The sequence below is a fragment of the Nerophis ophidion genome, linkage group LG09 (assembly GCF_033978795.1).
Source record: "Nerophis ophidion isolate RoL-2023_Sa linkage group LG09, RoL_Noph_v1.0, whole genome shotgun sequence".
In the NCBI taxonomy this organism is placed as follows: Eukaryota; Metazoa; Chordata; class Actinopteri; order Syngnathiformes; family Syngnathidae; genus Nerophis; species Nerophis ophidion.
The window spans coordinates 41,656,475-41,683,230 of record NC_084619.1 but is presented as its reverse complement, the minus strand read 5'-3'; the positions used below and the strand labels follow the sequence as shown (position 1 = coordinate 41,683,230).

Genomic DNA, 26,756 nt, shown 5'->3' with positions numbered 1-26,756 from the left:
TTAGTAAGAAAATTGAAGTCATTAGAAAGGAGATTAAAGACAATGCGTCCCAGCTACAACGGGGTTCTATTAACACTGACACGATGGTATATACGGCGGATACTGCCCTCCAAAATAGTTTCTCTCGTTTTGAGGAAATAACATTAGAGGAATTGTTACAACGTGTAAATGGAATAAAACAGACAACATGCTTACTTGACCCTCTTCCTGGGAAACTGATCAAGGAGCTCTTTGTATTATTAGGTCCATCAGTGCTAAATATTATAAACTTATCACTCTCCTCGGGCACTGTTCCCCTAGCATTCAAAAAAGCGGTTATTCATCCTCTTCTTAAAAGACCTAACCTCGATCCTGACCTCATGGTAAACTACCGACCGGTGTCTCACCTTCCCTTTATTTCAAAAATTCTTGAAAAAATTGTTGCGGAGCAGTTAAATGAACACTTAGCATCTAACAATCTATGTGAAACCTTTCAATCCGGTTTCAGGGCAAATCACTCCACGGAGACAGCCCTCGCAAAAATGACTAATGATCTATTGCTAACGATGGATTCTGATGCGTCATCTATGTTGCTGCTCCTCGATCTTAGCGCTGCTTTCGATACCGTCGATCATAATATTTTATTAGAACGTATCAAAACACGAATTGGTATGTCAGACTTAGCCCTGTCTTGGTTTAACTCTTATCTTACTGATAGGATGCAGTGTGTCTCCCATAACAATGTGACCTCGGACTACGTTAAGGTAACATGTGGAGTTCACCAGGGTTCGGTCCTTGGCCCTGCACTCTTCAGCATCTACATGCTGCCGCTAGGTGACATCATACGCAAATACGGTGTTAGCTTTCACTGTTATGCTGATGACACCCAACTCTACATGCCCCTAAAGCTGACCAACACGCCAGATTGTAGTCAGCTGGAGGCGTGTCTTAATGAAATTAAACAATGGATGTCCGCTAACTTTTTGCAACTCAACGCCAAAAAAACGGAAATGCTGATTATCGGTCCTGCTAGACACCGAACTCTATTTAATAATACAACTCTAACATTTGACAACCAAACAATTAAACAAGGCGACACGGTAAAGAATCTGGGTATTATCTTCGACCCAACTCTCTCCTTTGAGGCACACATTAAAAGCGTTACTAAAACGGCCTTCTTTCATCTCCGTAATATCGCTAAAATTCGCTCCATTCTGTCCACTAAAGACGCTGAGATTATTATCCATGCGTTTGTTACGTCTCGCCTCGATTACTGTAACGTATTATTTTCGGGTCTCCCCATGTCTAGCATTAAAAGATTACAGTTGGTACAAAATGCGGCTGCTAGACTTTTGACAAGAACAAGAAAGTTTGATCACATTATGCCTGTACTGGCTCACCTGCACTGGCTTCCTGTGCACTTAAGATGTGACTTTAAGGTTTTACTACTTACGTATAAAATACTACACGGTCTAGCTCCATCCTATCTTGCCGATTGTATTGTACCATATGTCCCGGCAAGAAATCTGCGTTCAAAGGACTCCGGCTTGTTAGTGATTCCCAAAGCCCAAAAAAAGTCTGCGGGCTATAGAGCTTTTTCCGTTCGGGCTCCAGTACTCTGGAATGCCCTCCCGGTAACAGTTCGAGATGCCACCTCAGTAGAAGCATTTAATTCTCACCTTAAAACTCATTTGTATACTCTAGCCTTTAAATAGACTCCCTTTTTAGACCAGTTGATCCGCCGTTTCTTTTCTTTTTCTTCTATGTCCCACTCTCCCTTGTGGAGGGGGTCCGGTCTGATCCGGTGGCCATGTACTGCTTGCCTGTGTATCGGCTGGGGACATCTCTGCGCTGCTGATCCGCCTCCGCTTGGGATGGTTTCCTGCTGGCTCCGCTGTGAACGGGACTCTCGCTGCTGTGTTGGATCCGCTTTGGACTGGACTCTCGCGACTGTGTTGGATCCATTGTGGATTTAACTTTCACAGTATCATGTTAGACCCGCTCGACATCCATTGCTTTCCTCCTCTCTAAGGTTCTCATAGTCATTATTGTCACCGACGTCCCACTGGGTCATTATTGTCACCGATGTCCCACTGGGTGTGAGTTTTCCTTGCCCTTATGTGGGCCTACCGAGGATGTCGTGGTGGTTTGTGCAGCCCTTTGAGACACTAGTGATTTAAGGCTATATAAGTAAACATTGATTGATTGATTGATATGTATACATACATAAATATACATATATACATACATACATACATACATATATATATATATATACACACACACACATACATACATATATATATATATACATACATATATATATACATACATACATACACATTCCTCCTTTTTCCATGACCTATTGTGTGGGGCATTTATCCTTCACTGTTGCCATTTCTAATACAAAGTAGTGTAAAGTTCTAACTTATATCCATCAGTGGACTCGCTACGGAAGAACTAAATACTACCAGTACAAAAAATATGACAGGGAGAGGACGCTGTCGAAGTGGAGCCACATAAAAAAAGACCGCCTACAAAACGGCGCATTCTGAAGGTCAGAAAGCAGCTTGAATATAGTCTGTAAAACATAATCTATGCAACATTTTCACCAAAAAGCCACCATTACATGTTATGTAGACCACAGAGAACGGTTTTAAATGAAGAAAAAATAAATCATAATATGACCCCTTTAATGCACCTTTTAATCCGGTACGCCTTTTGTATGAAAATAGACCTGCATCATTCATCATCATCATTAAACAATATGTCATTCTCCTTCTTACCAAGACAGTCTTCAATTCCAGTATGAAACTGACAAGATCAGTAGACTGGTGTAGCCTCTGCAAGAGACAAATAAGGATTAGGCTTGAATTCTATGATCATAAAATGACATTTTTTTTTACTTATGTCAACCATTAAAATCAAACACAATTTTGATTAATGGAGGCTGCCACCTGTTTTAATAATTAATGATAGCTTAAAGGCTGCAAACATAATGAACTTTGCAGCTTGAGGTGAAATATCAATCTCATGCAAATAACCCCAAGGGTCCACATAACAAATAGACATTTTCCAGGTGGCGTTAATTAAACCGTGAAAAATATGTTCCTCTTATGAGTGAAGCATGCCTGATGTTTAGAAGAGAACAATACCAAGTATGATACCGTCAACACAAGAGGTACCAAAAGATTACCTGTTTCACTGTGTGTTCATACCCACGCAACAGCTGTTTTAACTTCCAACAGCAATGCAGCCTGCAAGAACCAAAATGTACAGTTAACAGTTATTACTACTAACATAATGTGAGTGGATATAAATTACTGTCGCAGAACTTTTATCCAGATCAGACCAATATAACTGGTTTGTCCTTAGCCTATGTCCTACCTACTTACAAAGTTAGATGCTGGGTTTTGTGCAATTCCGTCTGCCCTACTATTTCATTTTACGACTGTAAAAATGATTATTGTAAAAATGGTAAACAAAACAATAAAACTTTTGCACAATATCGTATTGTATTGCGCGTTAGTGTGTGGTAATACAACATATCTCTTACAATTTTCAAAAACAAGAATTGGTTGCACAAGTTTGAATTTATTACATAAGGTCCAAATTATATAAATTACTGTATGATCCAAATACTGTGTACACCAGGGGTCACCAACGCGGTGCCCGCGGGCACCAGGTAGCCCGTAAGGACCAGATAAGTGGCCCGCTGGCTTGTTCTAAAAATAGCTCAAATAGCAGCACTTACCAGTGAGCTGCCTCTATTTTTTAAATTGTATTTATTTATTAGCAAGCTGGTCTCGCTTTGCTCAACATTTTTAATTCTAAGAGAGACAAAACTCAAAAAGAATTTGAAAATCCAAGAAAATATTTTAAAGACTTGGTCTTCACTGGTTTAAATAAATTCATGTATTTTTTTACTTTGCTTCTTATAACTTTCAGAAAGACAATTTTAGAGAAAAAATACAACCATTTGTTCTGGAGGACAAATGGTTTAGGATTTTTAAACACATATACCTTTTTACCTTTTAAATTCCTTCTTCTTCTTTCCAGACAATTTAAATCAATGTTCAAGTATTTTTTTTGTATTATTATAAAGGAAAAAAATAGATTTTTAATTTAATTCTTCATTTTAGCTTCTGTTTTTTCGACAAAAAATATTTGTGAAATATTTTTTCAAAGTTATGATTAAAATTCAAAAAAATTATTCTGGCAAGTCTATAAAAGCTGTCAAATCAAATTTAAATCTTATTTCAAAGACTTTTGAATTTCTTTTAAAATTTTTGTTCTGGAAAATCTAGAAGAAATAAGGATTTGTCTGTTAGAAATATAGCTTGGTCCAATTTGTTATATATTATAACAAAAAACAGATTGGATTTTAACCTATTTAAAACATGTCATCAAAATTCTAAAATTAATATTAATCGAGAAAAATTACTAATGATGTTCCATAAATTATTTTTTAATGTTTTTCAAAAAGATTCAAATCAGCTAGTTTTTCTATTCATTTATTTTTTGGTTGAATTTTGAATTTTAAAGAGTCGAAATTGAAGATAAACTATGTCGTAAATTTTATTTTAATTTTTTTTGTGTTTTCTGCTCTTTTAAACCGTTCAATTAAGTTTTTTTTCATTATTTATTCTCTACAAAAAAACGTTCCGTAAAAGGAAATAAAATGTACTATGGAATGACAGACAGAAATACCCATTTTTTATATATATATAGATTTATTTATTAAAGGTAAATTGAGCAAATTGGATATTTCTGGCAATTTATATAAGTGTGTATCAAACTGGTAGCCCTTCGCATTAATCAGTACCCAAGAAGTAGCTCTTGGTTTCAAAAAGGTTGGTGACTCCTGGTGTACACATACACTCTCACTAATACGACTTTAACCAATACTACTTAAAGGGGCTGTTTGCAACGTTTACACGGATGCCGAAACACTATCTCTCCAATGTGGTTTAAGCATTATATCCCCACCCCCTCTTACGGCTTTAGTAGGTAATAGAGTTTACGGTATACCGGTATTGCTATACTACCGGTATACCGATAGTAACTACAAAGTTTGTATTTTTGCTCAAACTCTGAATGGATCCGTCCTGATACAACAAGTACAAGTACATTTAGTACATGCAATTTTACACAAAATGTACATTACTTAATGTACATTTTAATGACAAAAAGCTGAGACGTTGATACTATTAATAAACAAAAACATAAAAAAAGTATTTAAATATATGGATAACTTTTATCTATAGCCTTTTTATTAGTCATTACAATCTACATGATAGCGTCGCATTCACACCCCACCAAAAAACTGTTTTACCTAATATAATGAGTAACCATGATTGATGATTCATCCATCCATCCATCTCTACCGCTTATCATGGGGGTGCTGGAGCCTATCCCAACTACATTCAGGCGGAAGGCGGGTACACCCTGGACAAGTCACCACCTAATCGCAGGGCCAACACAGATAGACAACCTTTTACACTAACATTCACACACTCGGGCCAATTTAGTATTGCCAATCAGCCTATCCCCAGGTGCATGTCTTTGGAGGTGGGAAGAAGACGGAATACACGGGGGGGGACCCACGCAGCCATGCAAACTCCACACAGATAGACCCTGAGCCCAGGGATCGAACCCATGACCTTCTTATTGTGAGGCACACACACAAGCCTTTATAAACCCGTGCTGCCCGTGATTAATAATTGTGATTTAAATATTTATCTAAATAATTGTGATCATTAATTTGGCCATAATCATGCATACCTATGTGAAAGAGTTGATCTAATCTATGGACACTATTTTTACGGACTAAAAGTGCAGTTACTTCTTATGGCCAGCAGGTGCCATCTTCCACAATTGTTACATTTGTTTATCTCCTATATTTATGAGGTGGTATTTTGCAAATTTGATTAAATGTATTTATGTTGTTATTTTGTTTCTGATGTATTACTTTGTTTTTAATGCTTTTGTTGTTTTCATATGCACATTTAATTTCTACTTGATGTACACGTAACAGTGTTCTTATCTACAATGTTTTTTTCTACAAAAAAAACATTTTCAATGTGTTGTTTATGTTGTTGTTTTAAATAAAATTGGTTAAAATACTTCAGTATACTTCTTGAAAATTTTAAGCACATATAAAACATGCACCTGGGGATAGGTTGATTGGCAACACTAAATTGGCCCTAGTGTGTGAATGTGAGTGTGAATGTTGTCTGTCTATCTGTGTTGGCCCTGCGATGAGGTGGCGCCTTGTCCAGGGTGTACACTGCCTTCCGCCCGATTGTAGCTGAGATAGGCGCCAGCGCCCCCCGTGACCCCGAAAGGGAATAAGCGGTAGAAAATGGATGGATGGATGGATAAAAATACCACGATAATAATGACAACCTTAATAATTTTGGTCACAATAACCGTGATAAGAAATTTTCATACAGTGACATCCCTTGCCGTGACATGTGTTTATATGTGCTTTTCGGTGCTGCATGTGTTTTTTATGTCAATCTAGCCCCACCCCCACAGAGGGGATAGTTTGGGAGCAGCTTCTACCCCTCTCCCTCATGTTTACCTTTACTACACCAGGTGGCGACCCATTAGTCTTCCTTTCCTGTATTCCCCAGTAACTGTATATTGTATGTCTGCACTTGGAATGGTGTACTAAAAATTCATTGTGTTGCATTTTTTAAGTGCAATGACAATAAAATGCAATTACAGTATATTCTATAATTTTTCTAACAGAACAAAATTGACGTAAAACATGGGTGTCAAACTCTGGCCCGCGGGCCAAATCTGGCCCGCCGTGTAATTTAATTTGGCCCTTGAGGCAATATCAATTTAGCATTAGAGCTGGCCCGCCGGTGTTATACAGCGTCGGTGCCGCTGTAACATCGCATTCACCGCTAATACTCATACTTGCCAACCCTCCTAATTTTCCCGTTAGACTCCCGAAGTCCAGTGCCCCTCCCGAAAATCTCCCGGGGCAACCATTCTCCCGAATTTCTACCGATTTCCACCTGGACAACAATATTGGGGGCGTGCATTTAAGGCGCTGCCTTTAGCGTTCTCTACAACCTGTCGTCACGTCCGCTTTTCTTCCATACTAATAGCGTGTCACATAATATTTGTGGCTTTTACACACACACAAGTGAATGCAAGGCATACTTGGTCAACAGCCATACAGGTCACACTGAGGGTGGCCATAAAAAACAACTTTATAACTGTTACAAATATGCGCCACACTGTGAATCCACACCAAACAAGAATGACAAACACATTTCAGGTGAACATCCGCACCGTAACACAACAGAAAAAATACCCAGAAGCCCTTGCAGCACTAACTCTTCCGGGAAACTTCCAGCAAACTGACCAATAATTAACGTTTTATTCATGCATTTTCTCTGGCTACTTCCAGGCTTGAATGTTTGTTTCATTCATTATTGTTATTTTATTTTCAAATGTATTATTAGCCTGTGGAAAAAAATGTATATTTACCTCTGAAGATTGCAAATAGAAAAAAAAGCATTACATTTTTATTGAAATTTTATTTGATATGCCATTGATTTTTTTTTAAATTATTATTATTATTATTATTTGAAACTGGATTTTGCATGTCACTAAAGTTATATAAGCCTTGCTTGTTCAATATTTAATGCAAAACTTGTTTGGGTCCCTATTAAAAGGTTAATTTGTTCAACCTTGGCCCGCAGCTTTGTTCCGTGTAAAATTTTGGCCCACTCTGTATTTGAGTTTGACACCCCTGACGTAAAATAATAAGTCCATTTTTACCCACACCAAACTGTAGAAACTAATAACTAATATAAATGAACTATTTGGTTTAACTTGTGGCGGCCATGATAAGTAAATGAAAATAATGGGAAACACTAAATGAGTGCTGTCAAACAACTTTTTTTTGCTGCCAACGATATCAGCTGCAAAAAATCTTGACCACTTAAGAAAAGTTTATAGAGCTTGGTCTCATCAAAAAAAATTACATTCTGGAACCTTCAGCACCACTTAGAAGTGGCCCGCCAGACAAAAATTAATGTATGGGAAACACTGCACAAATGCACGCACGTCCACACAAAAACGTCAGCATTAGTTAAGTCATACTTGGCCTTTTTGAGATGTCGATCTGGCGGTAGCTGTACTCTCAGTCTGAAGTCTTTCTCCTGTGTAAAAAATATAATGGAAAAGTTGCATTGGCCACTCTTATTTCCATACACATATTTGTCATCTTCAATATCATTGTTGTTAACCATTAGTGTTCAGTTTTTTTGTTGTTGTTGCTTCAGACGAATGTTTTTTACAACTATAGTTTGAGGAAATGTTGTCAACTGTTGTGACAAGGAGCTTATATTTTCACTTCATATAAATGTAAGTTATAATAATGAGCAATTACTGGGTTGCAAGCACATACATGACCTAGAGGCCCTTCTGAGATGCACTTGGAGGTGAGTAGTCAAGTATGGTTACTGTTTATTTACCTTTTACATATTTGGACGCAACTGTTTATTTACCTTTTACATATTGGGACGTATTTTGAGATTAGACTGAAAAATATAAAAGCCAAATATCATGAAAAATATCTAAGTGGGAGATGTGGTGACGACCTGTCTTTTGGGACCCCAAAAATGAATGAATGGATGGAATTTTCTTAAAATTCAACACCGTCAAAGTGGACATTTCAAGCTATCTGGTCGACCACAATCAAGAAGAGTTAAAATACAAAATACATTTTACTTTTTATTTATTTTTTATTTTATTTACATCAAAATGCATGCACAAATTAATCAGTAAGCCATTAAAGACAATGTGGGACTTATTTGTGCATTTGTAGGTAATATTTTGATTGACGTTAACAATAGGGCTGTAAAATCGATTAATTTCATTAGATTTACATTAAGTTGCTCTGATTAATTGTTTGCGTGTAACCAATAAAAAATGCATCAAACATGAACCGCATGAAATTCCTGGAGAAATGTTTTAATTTATTTATTCAATGACCACATGTGAAAAGTGAACCTTCAATGTTGATGATGTGTATAGAATATACATATATATGTACGTACATACATACATACATACATACATACACATACATACATACATACACATATATATATATATATATATATATATATATATATATATATACACATACATACACATATATACACACACATATATACACACATATATATGTACGTACATATATATACACAATATATATATACATATATATACGTATATATGTACATACATATATACATATATACACATTTATATACATATATACACATGTATTTATATATATATATACACATTTACATATATACACACACGCGTGTGCTTAGATATGAATTGCTCAAGGTTAAGTTTAGTTACTTGTGCTGTAAGCAGCACAGACGCTGTGTGGTTATACAAGAGTACTGCCTAGCTACATCTAATTATTAAAGTACTGGTGTTGTGACATCAACATTTTTTACGACATATAAAGTTTGGAAACGGAGAACTTTTACCAGGATAGAGGTGGACATACTAACAACCCTATTAACCAATTTAGCCTCTCTACATGTTAATATTAGTAGTCATTTTTACCTGGACGGTGATGAATCCATCATATACCGTTTTCTCCACGTTGAGAGGTAAAAGCAGCGGGTTGTCTTTCACCAGTTCAGACGCCATCATGCTAACTTCAGTCATACGTAAAACTTAAAGTTGCTCTTAACAAACCTTAGCAGTAGCACGATGTCAAAACAGCTTGCATTACGAAGACTGTTTAACATCCGCCTCCCGCCATGAGCGTCAAAAGAGACACGTCATCGAGATGCGTTCAGGAACTCTCGAAGGAAAATCTTTTTTTTTTTTTGTTCAAGTCGAGTCAACCAGCCTGACTCGCGTGCAATGTAGTTCCTTTTCCTCTCGGGGTTTTTTCAAGCTACTATCAACAGCTGCCTTGTGACAAATGACAGGCATAAAGTGTTCTATCATGATGGGAATATTTTCATTTATGTATTATTTCACCTAAATAGTTTTAACATGTTTTGGTTTATTTCGGCAAGTTATCACTGAACAGTGTCAATTTATGTCAGTATAGTACTCATTGTATTTGTATCACATTGAGCTTGTATTTTTAAGGTTGGTCGATTGCGTTGTCAATTGTGTTGCCAACTCCCGGAAAAAAAATAAGGGACACGTTGCCCTAATTTATTTTGGCCTCTTATTTGTGTGAAGACATGGTATCCTAACTGGACTCTGATTGTTTGTTGTTGCTTACATGCAACCTTTGTGGATTACATTACCCGATGACTGAAAATCTACCCACACATCCTATACTATACTCCAACCAGAATTTAATCACATGCACGGGTTTTGGACTAAAACGAATAAATGGGAAACAAATTGTTCAATAATTATTTTTTGTGGAAATAACTAAAACCAAAAGAATAAAATAAATACATTATTGTCTTAAACAGACACGTTCCTGCATAATTTAAGAGAATAAAAATAAAAATGTATTTGCTTAACAGAAGTCTGACCTATCCATCCATCCATTTTATACCGCTTATTCCCTTTCGGGGTCGCTGGCGCCTATCTCAGCTACAATTAACCTAAAACCCGGAGACAAGGAACCGGGGTAGACGGGAGGGACATGCATGCACCGCCCCAACCTATATTGGAGAAAGCTCGCATTTGTCCCACCCAGCAAATATGCCGCAGGAGTATAGGTGATTTTATTTTGAAAGCGCAACACAGTGTCATGTGACTTCCTTCCCAGAGCTAAGTATTGGCGCGGGAGAAAGAGTAGTTTCTGGCTGTATCGTTCCTGTCGCTGTGTGCGGGTGAGTGCCTACACCGCAGGCACCAGATCGGCAGCGATACCGACATGAAGGGTCGTTAAAGGCTTCACGCAACCCCCCTCACAGCGTCTGGTGGAGTCGCGCAGCCTAGCTGTCACTCCTTGATCGGTACCGAAAAACACGATCGCTCCAGTATTGGGCGAAGCCTACGTCACTTCCGTCAACTTGCTTTAGTTTGTACTTCTGTTGTGATCATGCCCGCCGCCACAGTTACCATTGCTTTCTTTTTGGTCATCCTTGTTTAAACAACAATGTCATAAAAAAGAATATGTTACTTAAGCATACAATATTTATTTTTGAAACAGTACAGATCTGTACAGAAACCTAAACGATGTGCTCAAAGCAGCCTGAGGTGGCAAATAAGTCAATCTTTTTTTACTACTTTATTTACATAGAATACATCAACACACAATACTGATCATTTAAAAAGTCTACTTTTTGATAGGCTGCAGATATAGGTCTAAATTACAGTAAGTGCCTCGTTTTAAAAATATAAAAATTTTTAAAAATACATTCAAAGTATATCAGACATTTAACAATGGAAGTCATTAGTACGGAGCCCCTAAAGCAGGGGTCGGGAACCTTTTTGGCTGAGGGACCCACACAAGCCAAATGTTTTTAAAAGTATTTCCGTGAGAGCCATATATCCATCCATCCATTTTCTACCGCTTATTCCCTTTCGCGGTCGCGGGGGGCGCTGGCGCCTATCTCAGCTACAATCGGGCGGAAGGCAGGGTACACCCTGGACAAGTCGCCACCTCATTGCAGGGCCAACACAGATAGACAACATTCACACTCACATTCACACACTAGGGCCAATTTAGTGTTGCCAATCTACCTCTCACCAGGTGCATGTCTTTGGAGGTGGGAGGAAGCTGGAGTACCCGGAGGGAACCCACGCATTCACGGGGAGAACATGCAAACTCCACACAGAAAGATCCCGAGCCTGGGATTGAACCCAAGACTGCAGGACGTTCGTATTGTGAGGCAGACGCACTAACCCCTCTACCACCGTGAAGCCCTACATTGAAAACACAACAACAAATATATCTATGGCCAATATTTCAGAATAATTCCCACCAACAGAATAATATTTTTGTTAATTAACTTTTCCTGAGTTACATCTTATCGTATAACTCAGTGTTTCTTAACCATAGGGCCAGGGCCCTTTTCGGCTGAGAGCGCCCCTAGAGGGCCGCCAAAAAATATTTGTTTCTCAGCTGTGGTCCATTTGACCATTACTCAGCTGTAGTACACTTTTCCACCACTTGTAGCAGTAATGACAGTATCACTTTAAAGGCCTACTGAAACCCATTACTACCGACCACGCAGTCTGATAGTTTATATATCAATGATAAAATTTTAACATTGCAACACATGCCAATACGGCCTTTTTAGTTTACTAAATTGTAATAGTAAGTTTGCCGCAAAGTTTCCTGTTTAAAACGTCGCAGAATGATGACGCATATGATGACGCGTGTTTGTGACGTTATTGGTTGTAGCGGACATCTTCTTCCAGCCCCACTCAAGGCTAAAAGTCGTCCGATTTAATCGTATAATTACACAGTTTTTTGGACATCTGTGTTGCTGAATCTTTTACAATTTGTTCAATTAATAATGGAGACTACAAGGAAGAAAGTTGTTGGTGGAAAGCGGTGTATTGCAGCGGGGTGTAGCAACACAAACACAGGCGGTGTTTCTTTGTTTGGATTTCCGAAAGATGGCGGTGAAGCTTTAATATGGAACAGAGCGGTCAAGCGAACACGGTTGGATTGGAGCACACACACAAAGTACAGTGTATTATGCATTGATCATTTCGAAAGATCGTGTTTCGAAGAGGGTCCCTTTTTAAGGGCAGAGATGGGCATCGCCACCACCCGTCGACTGGTGCTAAAAAAAGTACTATTTTCAAGAGACCACAACCAGCCATTAGTGGCAGTGCTTCGACAAGTTCAGACCATCCCACGCCGTCCACAAGTGGACAGACCATGCACATGAGGTCTGCATTTGCCAAAAAGGGAAAGGAAGAGGGTAAGGATCTTGAATTCCAGTTTCCATAGTCATACTCACAGACATAGTCATAGACTACTCCATGAACAATGAAATAAATTAACAATAAAATAGTCTACATATAATTATTGCTCCAAGTTCTAGTCAAGTTCTTCTGCAGTATAAAGTATTGTACATTTACTGACATTACTGTCAATAGTATCAATACTGTCAATAGATTACAATAAACCAGTGGTTTTCAAATGGGGGTACGCATACCCCTGGGAGTACTTGAAGGTATGCCAAAGGGTACGTGAGTTTTTTTTTTAAATATTCTAAAAATAGCAACATTATGAAAATCGTTTATAAATATATTTATTGAATAATTCTTCAACAAAATATGAATGTAAGTTCCTAAACTGGGAAAAGAAATGCAACAATGCAATATTCAGTGTTGACAGCTATATTTTTTTGTGGACATGTTCCATAAATATTGATGTAAAATATATATTTTTTTTTGTGAAGAAATGTTTAGAATTAAGTTAATGAATCCAGATGGATCTCTATTGCAATCTCCAAAGAGAGCACTTTAACTTGATGATTACTTCTATGTGTAGAAATCTTGATTTATAATTCAATCACTTGTTTATTTTTCAACAAGTTTTTAGTTATCTATATATCTTTTTTTTTACAAATAGTTCAAGAAAGACCACAACAAATGAGCAATATTTTGCACTGTTATGCAATTTAATAAATTAGAAACTGATTACTTTTTTTCACTTTTTTTCAACCAAAAATGCTTTGCTCTGATTAGGGGGTACTTGAATTAAAAAAATGTTCACAGGGCATACATCACTGAAAAAAGGTTGAGAACCACTGCAATTGACAATAATATAAAGTCTTGCATATTGTACATTTACAGACAATAGATCAGATCATGGCCAGTATGACTACAGCATTAGTGGCGGATGCGGTGGATGAACCAATGGCAATGGCACTAGATTTGCCTGATGAGGAGGGCGATCATGATCAGGTTCGATTTGTTTTCCAAATCAATGTTCAAATGGATTACAGTTCAAGCCCAATAGAAAACGTATTCATAATTTATGTAAATGAGGTATCTCTATTACATGTAGCTGTTTCTCCATTTCCAGGGAAATACAAGAGAACAAGGATGCCAGGCGGACTGGGTACCGATTGGGACAGCACCAACGGCAATGACTAGTGTGGCAAGAGCACCCAAACATCCTAGATCAAAGGGTATGTCTATTTCGGTGATGAACATGATTCTGCACATCACAGTACACATTACACAGCTGCCTGTGCAGAGTAGAGTAGACAGGTAATTTAGGTGATTCAAAGACAATAATTAGTATGTGATCCTAGTTTAATTTTAACAGATTATATAAAACAACTTGTGTTTTATTTTATTGCTTGGACACCAGGTGACCCCAGAGATCCTTGAGAGGGTTAGAGCTCGGCCAGCCAGGGTTAGTGAAATCCCATCGTCAAGTGCAGCAGCTCCATCTGACAGCCCCGAGATGCAGCCCAAGATAGCATCTCCAGGTGCGTCTGGAATGCAAGCCAAGCTACGACCCCCTCCTGCATTGTTTGATGAATGACAAGCATCAAGTCAATCAATCAATCAATGTTTACTTATATAGCCCTGAATCACTAGTGTCTCAAAGGGCTGCACAAACCACAACACAAACCACTACAACATCCTCGGTAGGCCCACATAAGGGCAAGGAAAACTCATACCCAGTGGGACGTCGGTGACAATGATGACAATGAGAACCTTGGAGAGGACGAAAGCAATGGATGTCGAGCGGGTCTAACATGATACTGTGAAAGTTCAATCCATAATGGATCCAACACAGTCGCGAGAGTCCAGTTCAAAGCGGATCCAATACAGCAGCGAGAGTCCCGTTCACAGCGGAGCCAGCAGGAAAACATCCCAAGCGGAGGCGGATCAGCAGCGCAGAGATGTCCCCAGCCGATACACAGGAAAGCAGTACATGGCCACCGGATCGGACCGGACCCCCTCCACAAGGGAGAGTGGGACATAGGAGAAAAAGAAAAGAAACGGCAGATCAACTGGTCTAAAAAGGGAGTCTATTTAAAGGCTAGAGTATACAAATGAGTTTTAAGGTGAGACTTAAATGCTTCTACTGAGGTGGAATCTCGAACTGTTACCGGGAGGGCATTCCTGAGTACTGGAGCCCGAACGGAAAACGCTCTATAGCCCGCAGACTTTTTTTGGGCTTTGGGAATCACTAATAAGCCGGAGTCTTTTGAACGCAGATTTCTTGCCGGGACATATGGTACAATACAATCGGCAAGATAGGATGGAGCTAGACCGTGTAGTATTTTATACGTAAGTAGTAAAACCTTAAAGTCACATCTTAAGTGCACAGGAAGCCAGTGCAGGTGAGCCAGTACAGGCGTAATGTGATCAAACTTTCTTGTTCTTGTCAAAAGTCTAGCAGCCGCATTTTGTACCAACTGTAATCTTTTAATGCTACACATGGGGAGACCTGAAAATAATACGTTACAGTAATCGAGGCGAGACGTAACAAACGCATGGATAATGATCTCAGCGTCTTTAGTGGACAGAATGGAGCGAATTTTAGCGATATTACGGAGATGAAAGAAGGCCGTTTTAGTAACGTTTTTAATGTGTGACTCAAAGGAGAGAGTTGGGTCAAAGATAATACCCAGATTGTTTACCGTGTCGCCTTGTTTAATTGTTTGGTTGTCAAATGTTAGAGTTGTATTATTAAATAGAGGTCGGTGTCTAGCAGGACCGATAACTAGCATTTCTGTTTTTTTGGCGTTGAGTTGCAAAACGTTAGCGGACATCCATTGTTTAATTTCATTAAGACACGCCTCCAGCTGACTACAATCCGGCGTGTTGGTCAGCTTTAGGGGCATGTAGAGTTGGGTGTCATCAGCATAACAGTGAAAGCTAACACCGTATTTGCGTATGATGTCACCTAGCGGCAGCATGTAGATGCTGGAGAGTGCAGGGCCAAGGTCCGAACCCTGGGGAACTCCATATGTTACCTTAACGTAGTCCGAGGTCACATTGTTATGGGAGACGCACTGCATCCTATACGTAAGATAAGAGTTAAACCAAGACAGGGCTAAGTCTGACATACCAATTCGTGTTTTGATACGTTCTAATAAAATATTATGATCGACGGTATCGAAAGCAGCGCTAAGATCGAGGAGCAGCAACATAGATGACGCATCAGAATCCATCGTTAGGAATAGATCATTGGTCATTTTTGCGAGGGCTGTCTCCGTAGAGTGATTTGCCCTGAAACCGGATTGAAAGGTTTCACATAGATTGTTAGATGCTAAGTGTTCATTTAAAAGTCCCGCTTGCGCCTTCTGATAGTGGTTCTTCCGATGTCAGCTATGTGCCGAGTGGGTCATCGACATCGGATCCGTGTCAATCTGACAGGCCGCCAGATCCCACACGTACTCCCAAGATGCAGGAAGAGGGCTGCCACAAGGAACCGAAGTACATAATTTTTGAGTCGTGCCTCCAGAGTCTCGTCAAGTGGTGTCACTGTCCAGCCTGTGGCAGCCAGGACAGAAGCCCTTATTGGGATTCGAACCGTACACAGCTGATCATGACCATACAATGTGCATCATGTGACCAGAGGAGTAGGTGGAGCAGCCAGCCAAACATTGGCCCTTATGCGCGGGCAACATCCTGCTATCTGCTGGCATCTTCTTCACTGGCGCATCTTCTGGTGAGGTGTTGCAAGTGCTTAACAGCATCAGAGTGGTCACGTATGTGAAGAGAAAATTTTTTAACCACCAAGAGCTCATCCTGAAGCCAGCCATCAAAAAGGTGTGGGAGGAACAGCAACGGACGCACCTCACCGTGCTGCAGGTGGAAGGCCGACCCCTCGTCCTTCCTTCTCATCCAGCATCATATAGAAACCAGCCCAGGGGTTACGGTGCGATCTCGGCCATACAGGCTCCCCGAACACAAACGCAAAATAGTTCGGGAAGAATTAAAATCCATGCTGGAATTGGGGGTAATAGAAGAATCCCACAGTGCGTGGTGCAGACCCATAGTTCTGGTAGGGAAGAAGGATGGGTCTGTGCAGTTCTGTGTGGATTACCACAAGGTGAATGAAGTATCACGTTTTGACGCGTACCTCATGCTTCAGTTCGACGAGCTCCTGGATCGGCTGGGCATTGCTCGTTTTATCACGACACTGGATTTGACCAAGGGCTACTGGCAGATTCCCTTGTCACCAGAGTCCAAAAAAAAACCGGCCTTTTCCACTCCGGAAGGTTTATACCAACTCGTAACACTTCCGTTTGGCTTGTTCGGTGCGCCCGCTATGTTCCAGCGCCTCATGGACCGGGTGCTGCGACCCTACGCTGCATATGCGGCCGCCTACCTGGATGATGTCATCATCCAGAGTAGCATCTGGGAACAACACATGCAGCGGGTGGGGGCAGTGCTCGAGTTCCTAAGGCAGGCAGGGCTCACCGCCAACCCGGCAAAGTGTGCAGTTGGCCGGAGGGAAGTACAGTATTTGGGGTACCACTTGGGAGGAGGGCAGGTGCAGCCGGAGGTAGATAAAACAGCGGCAATTACGGCCTGCCCAAACCCCAAGACAAAAAAGGGGTGAGGCAGTTTTTGGGTCTGGCGGGTTACTACCGAAGGTTTATCCCCCGGTTTGCGGACCTGACCAGCCCAATAACTGACCTCATCATCATCATCATCATCATTGATTTTTATTCCTTTCATGAAAATGCATATTTACAAGCCACGTACAATTGACACTATCATTGTTTTTTTTTTTTGTTTTTCTTTCTTATACATTTCCATGATCAGAAAGGAGCAGATGGAAGAATAATATTCTTATATTTATCTGCCCCCTTTTTAACACCAATTATTTTTGATGACTTTATAACCGTTCCCTCCACCAACACCCAAACTCCAACATACTTTTGCATTTTCCTTTAAGCACTTTCACAATGACACGTCCAATCTAAATCAAAACTCAGTTTGATATAATTTCAGTTTTCTCTTTTTGTAACTCTTTTTAAAAACAAATATATTCTTACAGCTTTTTAAGTCTTTGTTTAGAGAATTCCATGCTTTCACACCAACAACAGACAAGCACATTTGTTTCAAATTTGTTCGCACTCTTGGATGTTTAAAGTCATACGGCCTTCTGTGGTTTTCATCTTCAGATGTGAACACAAATAACTTTTGTATGTCCTTCGGAAGAACTTTATTTCTCGCTTTGAACATCATTAATAGTGTATTCAATTCTACAATGTCTTTTAGTTTTAGTAATCCTGACCTAATGAAGAGTGGATTTGTGTGGTCTCTATATCCTACTTTAAAAATGATTCGAATTGCTCTTTTCTGTGAAAGAAATAAAGGCATTATGTTGCTATGATATGTATTTCCCCATATTTCTGCACAATAATTGAAATAAGGTAGAATAATTGAGCAATATAACATTCTCATTGTGCTGTATGGAAAACTATATTTAACCTTGTTCAAAATAAATAAACTTTTAGATACCTTATTTTTCACATGCATTATATGAGCTTTCCATGTCAACTTTTCATCTAAGATGACCCCAAGAAATCTGATTTCAGACACCTTCTCAATTTTCACATTGTTTATGGATAAACTAACTTCCATCTTTCTTTTATTACCGAATACCATATACTTAGTCTTTTCCAAATTTAAAGATAATTTATTTATATCAAACCACAATTTTAGTTTAACCATTTCCTCTTTAATATTATTGGCTAAAATGTTCAAGTCATCTCCTGAACAGTATAAATTTGTATCGTCTGCGAATAATACGCACTGTAAAATTTTCGAAACCTCACAAATATCATTTATATATAAAGTAAAAAGTTTGGGTCCTAAAATCGAACCTTGTGGAATTCCACATTCAATATTCATACATTCTGACCTATGATCATCGATCTCAACATATTGCTGTCGTTGATGTAAATAACTGGTTAACCAGTCCAGTGCAACTCCTCTGACTCCATAAGTATATAATTTAGAAATGAGAATTTGATGATCTACAGTGTCAAATGCCTTCTTTAAATCAATGAACACTCCTATTGTGTATTTATTTTGATCAACTGCAGTTGTAATCTCTTCAATAATGTTCATGATGGCCAAGCTCGTAGACCTGTTTGATCGAAATCCATACTGATTTTCATTTAATAATTTATGTTTTTCAATAAAACAGTCTAATTTATTAACAAACAGTTTTTCAAGCACTTTTGAAAATTGGGATAAGAGAGATACTGGTCTATAATTACCAAATGTATGTTTATCTCCGGTTTTAAATATAGGTATAACCTTAGCAGTTTTCATACTGTCTGGGAAAACTCCTACTTTAAAAGAACAATTAATTATATAATGCAATGGTTTAATGATGCAATCAATTGTGTTTTTTATTATACTCATGTCAATGCCCTCATTGTCTATTGAGGTCTTGTTTTTTAGTTTGTAAACCACAGATAATATTTGATTCTCAGTCACTTCACTAAGAAACATTGACTGCATAACCCTATTTTCCCTTTTCCAGACATCCCCTGATTGATCATTAGCTCTAGGTATTTTGTTTGCTAAGCTAGGTCCTACATTTACAAAGAATTGATTCAATTCATTGACAATTTCATCTTTGTTTTCAATTAACATATTATCTTTTTTAAAACATCTAGGTAGTTCTGTTCGCCTTGTCCTATTCCCTATTGCTTTATTTAAAATATTCCATGTAGCCTTTATGTTATTTTTATTTTCATGCAACATTCTTTTGTAATATTCCCTTTTTGCTTGTCTCAATATATTGGTCAACTTGTTTTTGTAGTTTTTATATCGTTTTTCAGCATTCTCTGTTCTTGATTTGATAAACTCCTTATAAAGTCTATTTTTCTTTTTACATGCATTTTTCAAACTGTTTGTCATCCAAGGTGCATTATTTTGCCTTTGTTTAGATCTGCATGGAACCTCAGGACAATGCTTGTTATACAGAGTAATATAATGTTTAAGAAAAGAATCATAGGCAGTATTTATATCGTCTGTGTACACCTCTTTCCACTCTTGTTTTAATAGGTCATCCCTAAAGTTGTTAATATGGTTGACACTTCTTTTCCTCTTAAGTATTTGATAGTATGTTCTTTTAGGGAATTGATAGTCAAATATTGCAAATATAGGCAGATGATCACTTATGTCATTTATCACTAACCCAGTAGTGATGTGAATCCCTAAAACATTTGTAAAGATATTGTCTATTAAGGTTGCACTAGTTGTGGTTATTCTGCTAGGCTTTGTAATTAATGGGTACAGCCCTTTTTCATATAATATCTCTAAAAAATCTGATGTTTGTTTATGTGAATCCTCCTTTAGAAGATCAATATTATAATCTCCACAAATTACAATAGTTTTATTTTTATTTAAACCATTAATCATTTCCTCTAATTTATCCATGAAGGTTTCCACTTTTGATCCTGGTTTTCTATATACACATGCAACAACAATGTTTCTGTTTTGTTGTAATTCTATCTCAACAGCTACACACTCCAGTAAATCATTTATGGCCATTGTCATACATTTAACTGGTCTGCATTTAAGTTCATTATATATATAGAGGGCCACCCCTCCTCCAGTCCTATTGTCTCTGTTAGTGACATACAGATCATAGTCCTTTAATTTCAGATCAACCTCCTTGTCTTTCTTTATCCATGTTTCAGATAAAGCAATGACTTTAAATCTACCTTTAAGGGACTCTAAAACATCTTTGATTTTAGCAAAGTGTTTTGGTAGACTTCTACAATTAAAATGAATCAAAGAAAATGTATTTTCTATGCTTGCGTCATCAAGTTGTTCCTCAGTATAATACTGGCAAGAATCCTTAACATGCTTAAATAAATGAGTCTCTGGATCCACTTCATTCTGAAAATCAAATGTGCCACGTTCTGTGTAATCAACACTTGATAGGGCTTTAGTCTTGAAAGAAAGAGTCATGAGTTCCTTACAGGAGATCCAATTATCAAGCAAAAAAAGAAAAAAAAGAAAATGAAAAATGCACTCACTATGTTCATTTGTACTGATCCAGGTCTTTCATTGTTCTCATCACAATCACTTTGGCTTGTTCTGGTGGTCCGTTTGTCCGGATGAAAACTTTTCCATTCCTGGTCCAGGTCGATTGGATTTTATTTTGCTTTTTGAGGATCCGGCCTGTCCAAGCAATTTCCGCATTTTTCTTTGTCAGGTGCTCATTTAGATAAACTCCAGTGCCTTTAAGTTTTTTAGCTGCCTTCAAAATGTCCACTTTGTGCTTTCTATTTGCAAACGTGATGATGACTTTAGGCTTGTTTTTTTTGTCCTTACTTGGAATAATGTGACATGCTGATATGTGCTGACTCTCCAGAGGAATATGTTTACTCTTCATGTAGCGTACCACTTGTTGCTCCAAGGTGTCAAGCTCCTCAGATGGTGCATCCTCACCATGCTTGTCATCAGGTGGGCCAGCAACCCGGGCATAACTCCGATGCCTGGTCTCCAAGCCGGTGACCACAAGGTCATCAGCTCTGGAATACTGTTCCAAATCATCCACTCTTTGTTCTAAGAGCTCAATCCGTTCATTCTTGTGTTGGATGATAGCCTTTAGCTGCCTGATCTCCTCCATGAGGCCTGTCAGTTTCCTCTGTTGTTCCACCACTTCACTGAGTTCCCTTGACATAAAGTTTAGGGAATCTTTAATTCCCACCATTTCAGCTGCTAACTTTGCATTGGTAGTCATTGTTTTTCGAGCAGTCTGGACTTTTGTTGGATGTCAGTGCAGTTTGATGATTTTAGTGGATTTCCTTAGGCCTTTCAGCAGAGAGAAACAGTTGCAGCCATCTTGCTCAAAAGCCACGCCCAGTCCATGGCGAGAGGGTGCCCCAGATCTGGTCCAGGGGATGGAGCAGTGCCAGCAGGTGTTTGAGAGGGTTAAGAAGGCCCTCTGCACAGGTACAGCACAGTGGAGAGGGAGTGCCTCGCCATCAGGTGGGCGGTCGAGGCCCTCCGATACTACCTTTTGGGGCGCTCATTCAGCCTCTGCTCGGCCCACAAACCCCTCCAGTGGCTCCACCGCATGAAGGATGCCAACGCGCGGATCACCCGTTGGTATCTAGCTTTGCCGACTTTGAGACTTAGTTTACTTAATTGCAAAGTAAAACACATCATCCTTTACACTGCATTGTCCATAAATTCATTATTCTGTCCTTGCTACTTGTTTCCAGCGTGTGCAGCTAGATAAAAGAAACAGAAGCTCCAGAAGTTTTGTTGAGGATTGATGATAATGCCCCTTGTAGGTTGGCGGGAATACTGCATACATGATCAACCCTAGTTCTAATGGTTTCATCAAGCCTATTTTAGTGGGGCGATGTTCGGTGGGCCAAATTAAAAGCTTTGGCGGGTGGAATGTAGCTTGCGAGCCGCCAGCTGATTAGGCCTGTTGTGGAGGTGTACACAGTATATCCAAACATGAGGATTTAGTCAAACTCGTTTGCACTTGCACTTGCAGGGCTTAATCTTTGAGACAAGCATATGCTACTGGCAGGATCAACCAGGTAGATTACAGGTGCCAAACTGTTTTGTTTCCAAGGGCCACAGTGAAAATGTGCCAGTCGGCCCTGGACTAAACAGTGATTTTAAATGTACAGCAGCACCATGAGTGAAGAGTTTAGCCACATACTGACATGTATAAGGTAGTGGATACCAACATGTTTGATTGATGCCAACTAGTTATGCTTGTGGACAATTTGGAAAGTCTAGTGGACCAAATTTGAGCCCCCCAGTCTAGATAGATAAGCACTATATTGGTTTGTGTGGGAAAATGTGTGTGTGTGTGCGTGTGCACGTGCGCATGTGTGTGTGGATGGATGGATGGATGTAGGTATATAAATGTGTATGTAAATGTGTGTGTATATATATATATATATATATATATATATATATATATATATATATATATATATATATATATGTCTATTGTGGCAGCTAAGTGCACTACAAGGTATTCCACAGTGCTGCAAGTCGACCAGCTGCTGGGGTCGTGACTTGTATTAATTGTTTTGGTTTTTATTATTATTATTATTATTATTATTATTATTTATTTTTTTGTATTTAATAGTTTTTTAATATAATTTTTTCTTTTTACTATTATTTTTATTTTAAAAAATGTATCTCGCTGGCTTTGGGGGCTGGCTGTCCCCTGCTTCTCCCGTGCCTTGCCCTCTGCCGGGCGCGTCTGTCTACGGCCTGCTGCTGGCTCTTTAGGTTCCTGTTGCTGGCCGGCCTGGCTCCGTGGGGCCGTTGGTCCCTTGTATCCTGGACGCCACACCTGCTGTTTTGGGTGGCTGGGCCCATACTCTGGCTCCCGCACATACTGGGAGTCAAATATATTGTACATATAAATACACAAATATACTCACATACAAACAATTATTCATACACATATACATACATACGCACACACATACAGTAGGTACCCACACTCCCAGATACATTCACAAATACAGTACATACCTACACACTCAAAAGTTCCTACATCCACGCATACATTCACTGTACAAACATACATATACACATACTGTACATATACAAGTACATATACATACATACACTCATGCATATTATCATTTTTCATGAAAAATATATTAATGTTGTTAAAGAAAACTGGGTAACACATGGCAGACTGATTAAGCTTAACCTATTGTTACTATAACAATCTACAAGGTTAATACAGTTCGCTTCTCTTTCTTCCCCTCCATTTATCTTCTTTATTTTGTATTTCAAGTTATCATATACTGTACGTATTGTTGCATTTGCAACAATTATATTGTTGATAATAGAGGTAAATATTGTTATTATTCATTATCAATAGTGCTTTTTCTATTGGTATTTTTATTGCTCCATTTGTAGTGTAATAATGTTCATTGTCATTTCTGCGTTATTAATATTTATTTCACTAACTGCTTCTTTGCTATCATATTTTTAAATATCCTGTTCGCTAATGCTGTTCTGTTTTTGTTGTTGTTATTGTTGTGTTTGTTGTTGTTGTTGTCGTCTTTTTGTCTTATCCTCTTCTTGTCCCCCCAATTGCCCCCTCTGTCTTCCTTTTTTTTCTCTTTCCATCCCCTCCTGCTACGACACGGCTGCACCAAATAATAATATAAATCTTTTCAATAAAGTAAAATACAAATAAGGCAACAAGGGAAGTATCCCACACTTCTCTTTTGTAGAGTAAATCTGTACAGCCGATATTGGCATCTACATGAACTGTACAAGAGTAACTTTGCAGAGGGGAGCACTTAGTTTTTATTGATTATTTATTTTGTAAGAACACAATGCAGCTGAGATAGGCTCCACCACCCCCCGCAACCTCGAACGGGGCAAGCGGTAGAAAATGGATGCATAGAAATTGTGCTTAGCCAGACAATGGCTCATCATTTAAATTGTGCATGTCATGCAGTAATCATGACTTTGATGCCACCATAAAATCATATACATTATGTTCTTTGATCTATAACAAAGTCCATCAGCACATAAAGTACACTTAGGGCGGGGGTCGGCAACACGCGGCTCTTTTAGCGCCACCCTAGTGGCTCTCTGGAGCTTTTTCAAAAACGTATGAAAAATGGACAAAAATGTGGGGGAAAAAATATAATTTTTGTTTTAATATGGTTTCTGCAGGATGACAAACATGACACAAACCTCCCTAATTGTTATAAAGCACACTGTTTATTTTAAACATGCTCCACTGATTCGAGTATTTGGCGAGCGCCGTTTTGTCTTACTAATTTTGGCGGTCCTTGAAGTCACCATAGTTTGTTTACATGTACAACTTTCTCCGACTTTCTAGGACGTGTTTTATGCCACTTTTTTTTCTGTCTCATTTTGCCCACCAAACTTTTAACGTTGTGCGTGAATGCACAAAGGTGAGTTTTGTTGATGTTATTGACTTTTGTGGAGTGCTAAATAGACATTTTTGGTCCCTGCATGACTGCAAGCTAATCGATGCTAACATGCTATTTTTACATGTTGCATCATTATGCCTCGTTTGTTGGTATATTTGACGTCATTTAGTTTCCTTTGAGTCCTCTTAATTCAATTTAGCTTATGCAACGAAATTTAGTTCTTATCTGTGCTGTAAAGTTAAAATTTGAATGACAATAAAAAGGAAGTCTAAAGTCTTTATATCTCATGATACACTATCTGTATGTACAAACCCCGTTTCCAAATGAGCTGGGAAATTGTGTTAGATGTAAATATAAACGGAATACAATGATTTGCAAATCATTTTCAACCCATATTCAGTTGAATATGCTACAAAGACAACATATTTGATGTTCAAACTGATAAACATTTTTTTTTTTTGCAAATAATCATTAACTTTAGAATTTGATGCCAGCAAAACGTGACAAAGAAGTTGGGAAAGGTGGCAATAAATACTGATAAAGTTGAGAAATGCTCATCAAACACTTATATGGAACATCCCACAGGTGTGCAGGCTAATTGGGAACAGTTGGGTGCCATGATTGGGTATAAAAGCAGCTTCCATGAAATGCTAAGTCATTCACAAACAAGGATGGAATGAGGGTCACCACTTTGAAAGCAAATTGTCGAACAGTTTTAGAACATTTCTCAACGAGCTACTGCAAGGAATTTAGGGATTTTACCATCTACGGTCCGTAAAATCATCAAAAAGTTGAGAGAATCTGGAGAAATCACTGCACGTAGGCGATGATATTACGGACTTTTGATCCCTCAGGCGGTACTGCATCAAAAACCGACATCCGCGTGTAAAGGATATCACCACATGGGCTCAGGAACACTTCATAAAACCACCGTCAGTAACTACAGTTGGTTGTTACATCTGTAAGTGCAAGTTAAAACTCTACTATGCAAAGCCAAACCCATTTATCAATCAATCAATCAATCAATATTTACTCATATAGCCCTAAATCACTAGTGTCTCAAAGGGCTGCACAAACCACAACACGAACCACTACCACATCCTCGGTAGGCCCACATAAGGGCAAGGAAAACTCACACCCAGTGGGACGTCGGTGACAATGATGACTATGAGAACCTTGGAGAGGAGGAAAGCAATGGATGTCGAGCGGGTCTAACATGATACTGTGAAAGTTCAATCCATAATGGATCCAACACAGTCGCGAGAGTCCAGTTCAAAGCGGATCCAACACAGCAGCGAGAGTCCCTTTCACAGCGGATCAACAATATTCTAAAACGCCGCCAGCTTGGCTGGGCCCAAGCTCACCTAAGATGGACTGATGCAAAGTGTAAAGGTGTTCTGTGGTCTGATGAGTCCACATTTCAAATTACATTTGGAAATTTGGTGTCCTCCAGAACAAACATGAAAATAACCATTCGGATTGTCATAGGCGCAAAGTTCACAAGCCAGCATCTGTGATGGTACGGGGTGTATTAGTGCCCAAGGCATGGGTAACTTACACATCTGTGAAGACACCATTAATGCTGAAAGGTCCATACAGGTTTTTGAACAATATATGTTGTCATCCAAGCAACGTTATCATGGACGCCCCTGTTTATTTCAGCAAGACAATGCCAAGCCACGTGTTACAACAGCGTGGCTTTGTAGTAAAAGAGTGTGGGTACTTTCTTGGCCTGCCTGCAGTCCAGACCTGTCTCCCATCGAAAATGTGTGGCGCATTATGAAGCGTAAAATACCACAGCAGAGACCCCAGACTGTTGAACGACTGAAGCTCTACATAAAACAAGAATGGGAAAGAATTCCACTTTCAAAGCTTCAACATTTAGTTTCCTCAGTTCCCAAACGTTTATTGAGTGTTGTTAAAAAAAAA

General features: G+C 38.8%; 1 protein-coding gene and 1 long non-coding RNA gene across 2 annotated transcripts in view; one reads left to right on the top strand and one right to left on the bottom strand.

Moving 5' to 3' along the window:
- Positions 1 to 9,854, bottom strand: part of fancl (FA complementation group L) — a 93,787-nt gene extending 83,933 nt beyond the window's left edge. Inside the window, exons 1-4 of the mRNA XM_061910999.1 lie at positions 9,595 to 9,854; positions 8,107 to 8,165; positions 3,176 to 3,236; positions 2,766 to 2,822 (exon numbers count right to left, since the gene is read on the bottom strand). Coding sequence (XP_061766983.1) covers positions 2,766 to 2,822; positions 3,176 to 3,236; positions 8,107 to 8,165; positions 9,595 to 9,699 — 282 coding nt within the window. The 5' untranslated portion in view covers positions 9,700 to 9,854. The remainder of the gene's footprint in view (positions 1 to 2,765; positions 2,823 to 3,175; positions 3,237 to 8,106; positions 8,166 to 9,594) is intronic.
- Positions 9,855 to 12,594: 2,740 nt separating this feature from the next.
- Positions 12,595 to 14,177, top strand: LOC133558816 (uncharacterized). The gene is made up of 3 exons (XR_009808015.1): positions 12,595 to 12,887; positions 13,768 to 13,878; positions 14,000 to 14,177. It is a non-coding gene; the product is annotated as an uncharacterized LOC133558816 (long non-coding RNA).
- Positions 14,178 to 26,756: the final 12,579 nt, after the last annotated feature.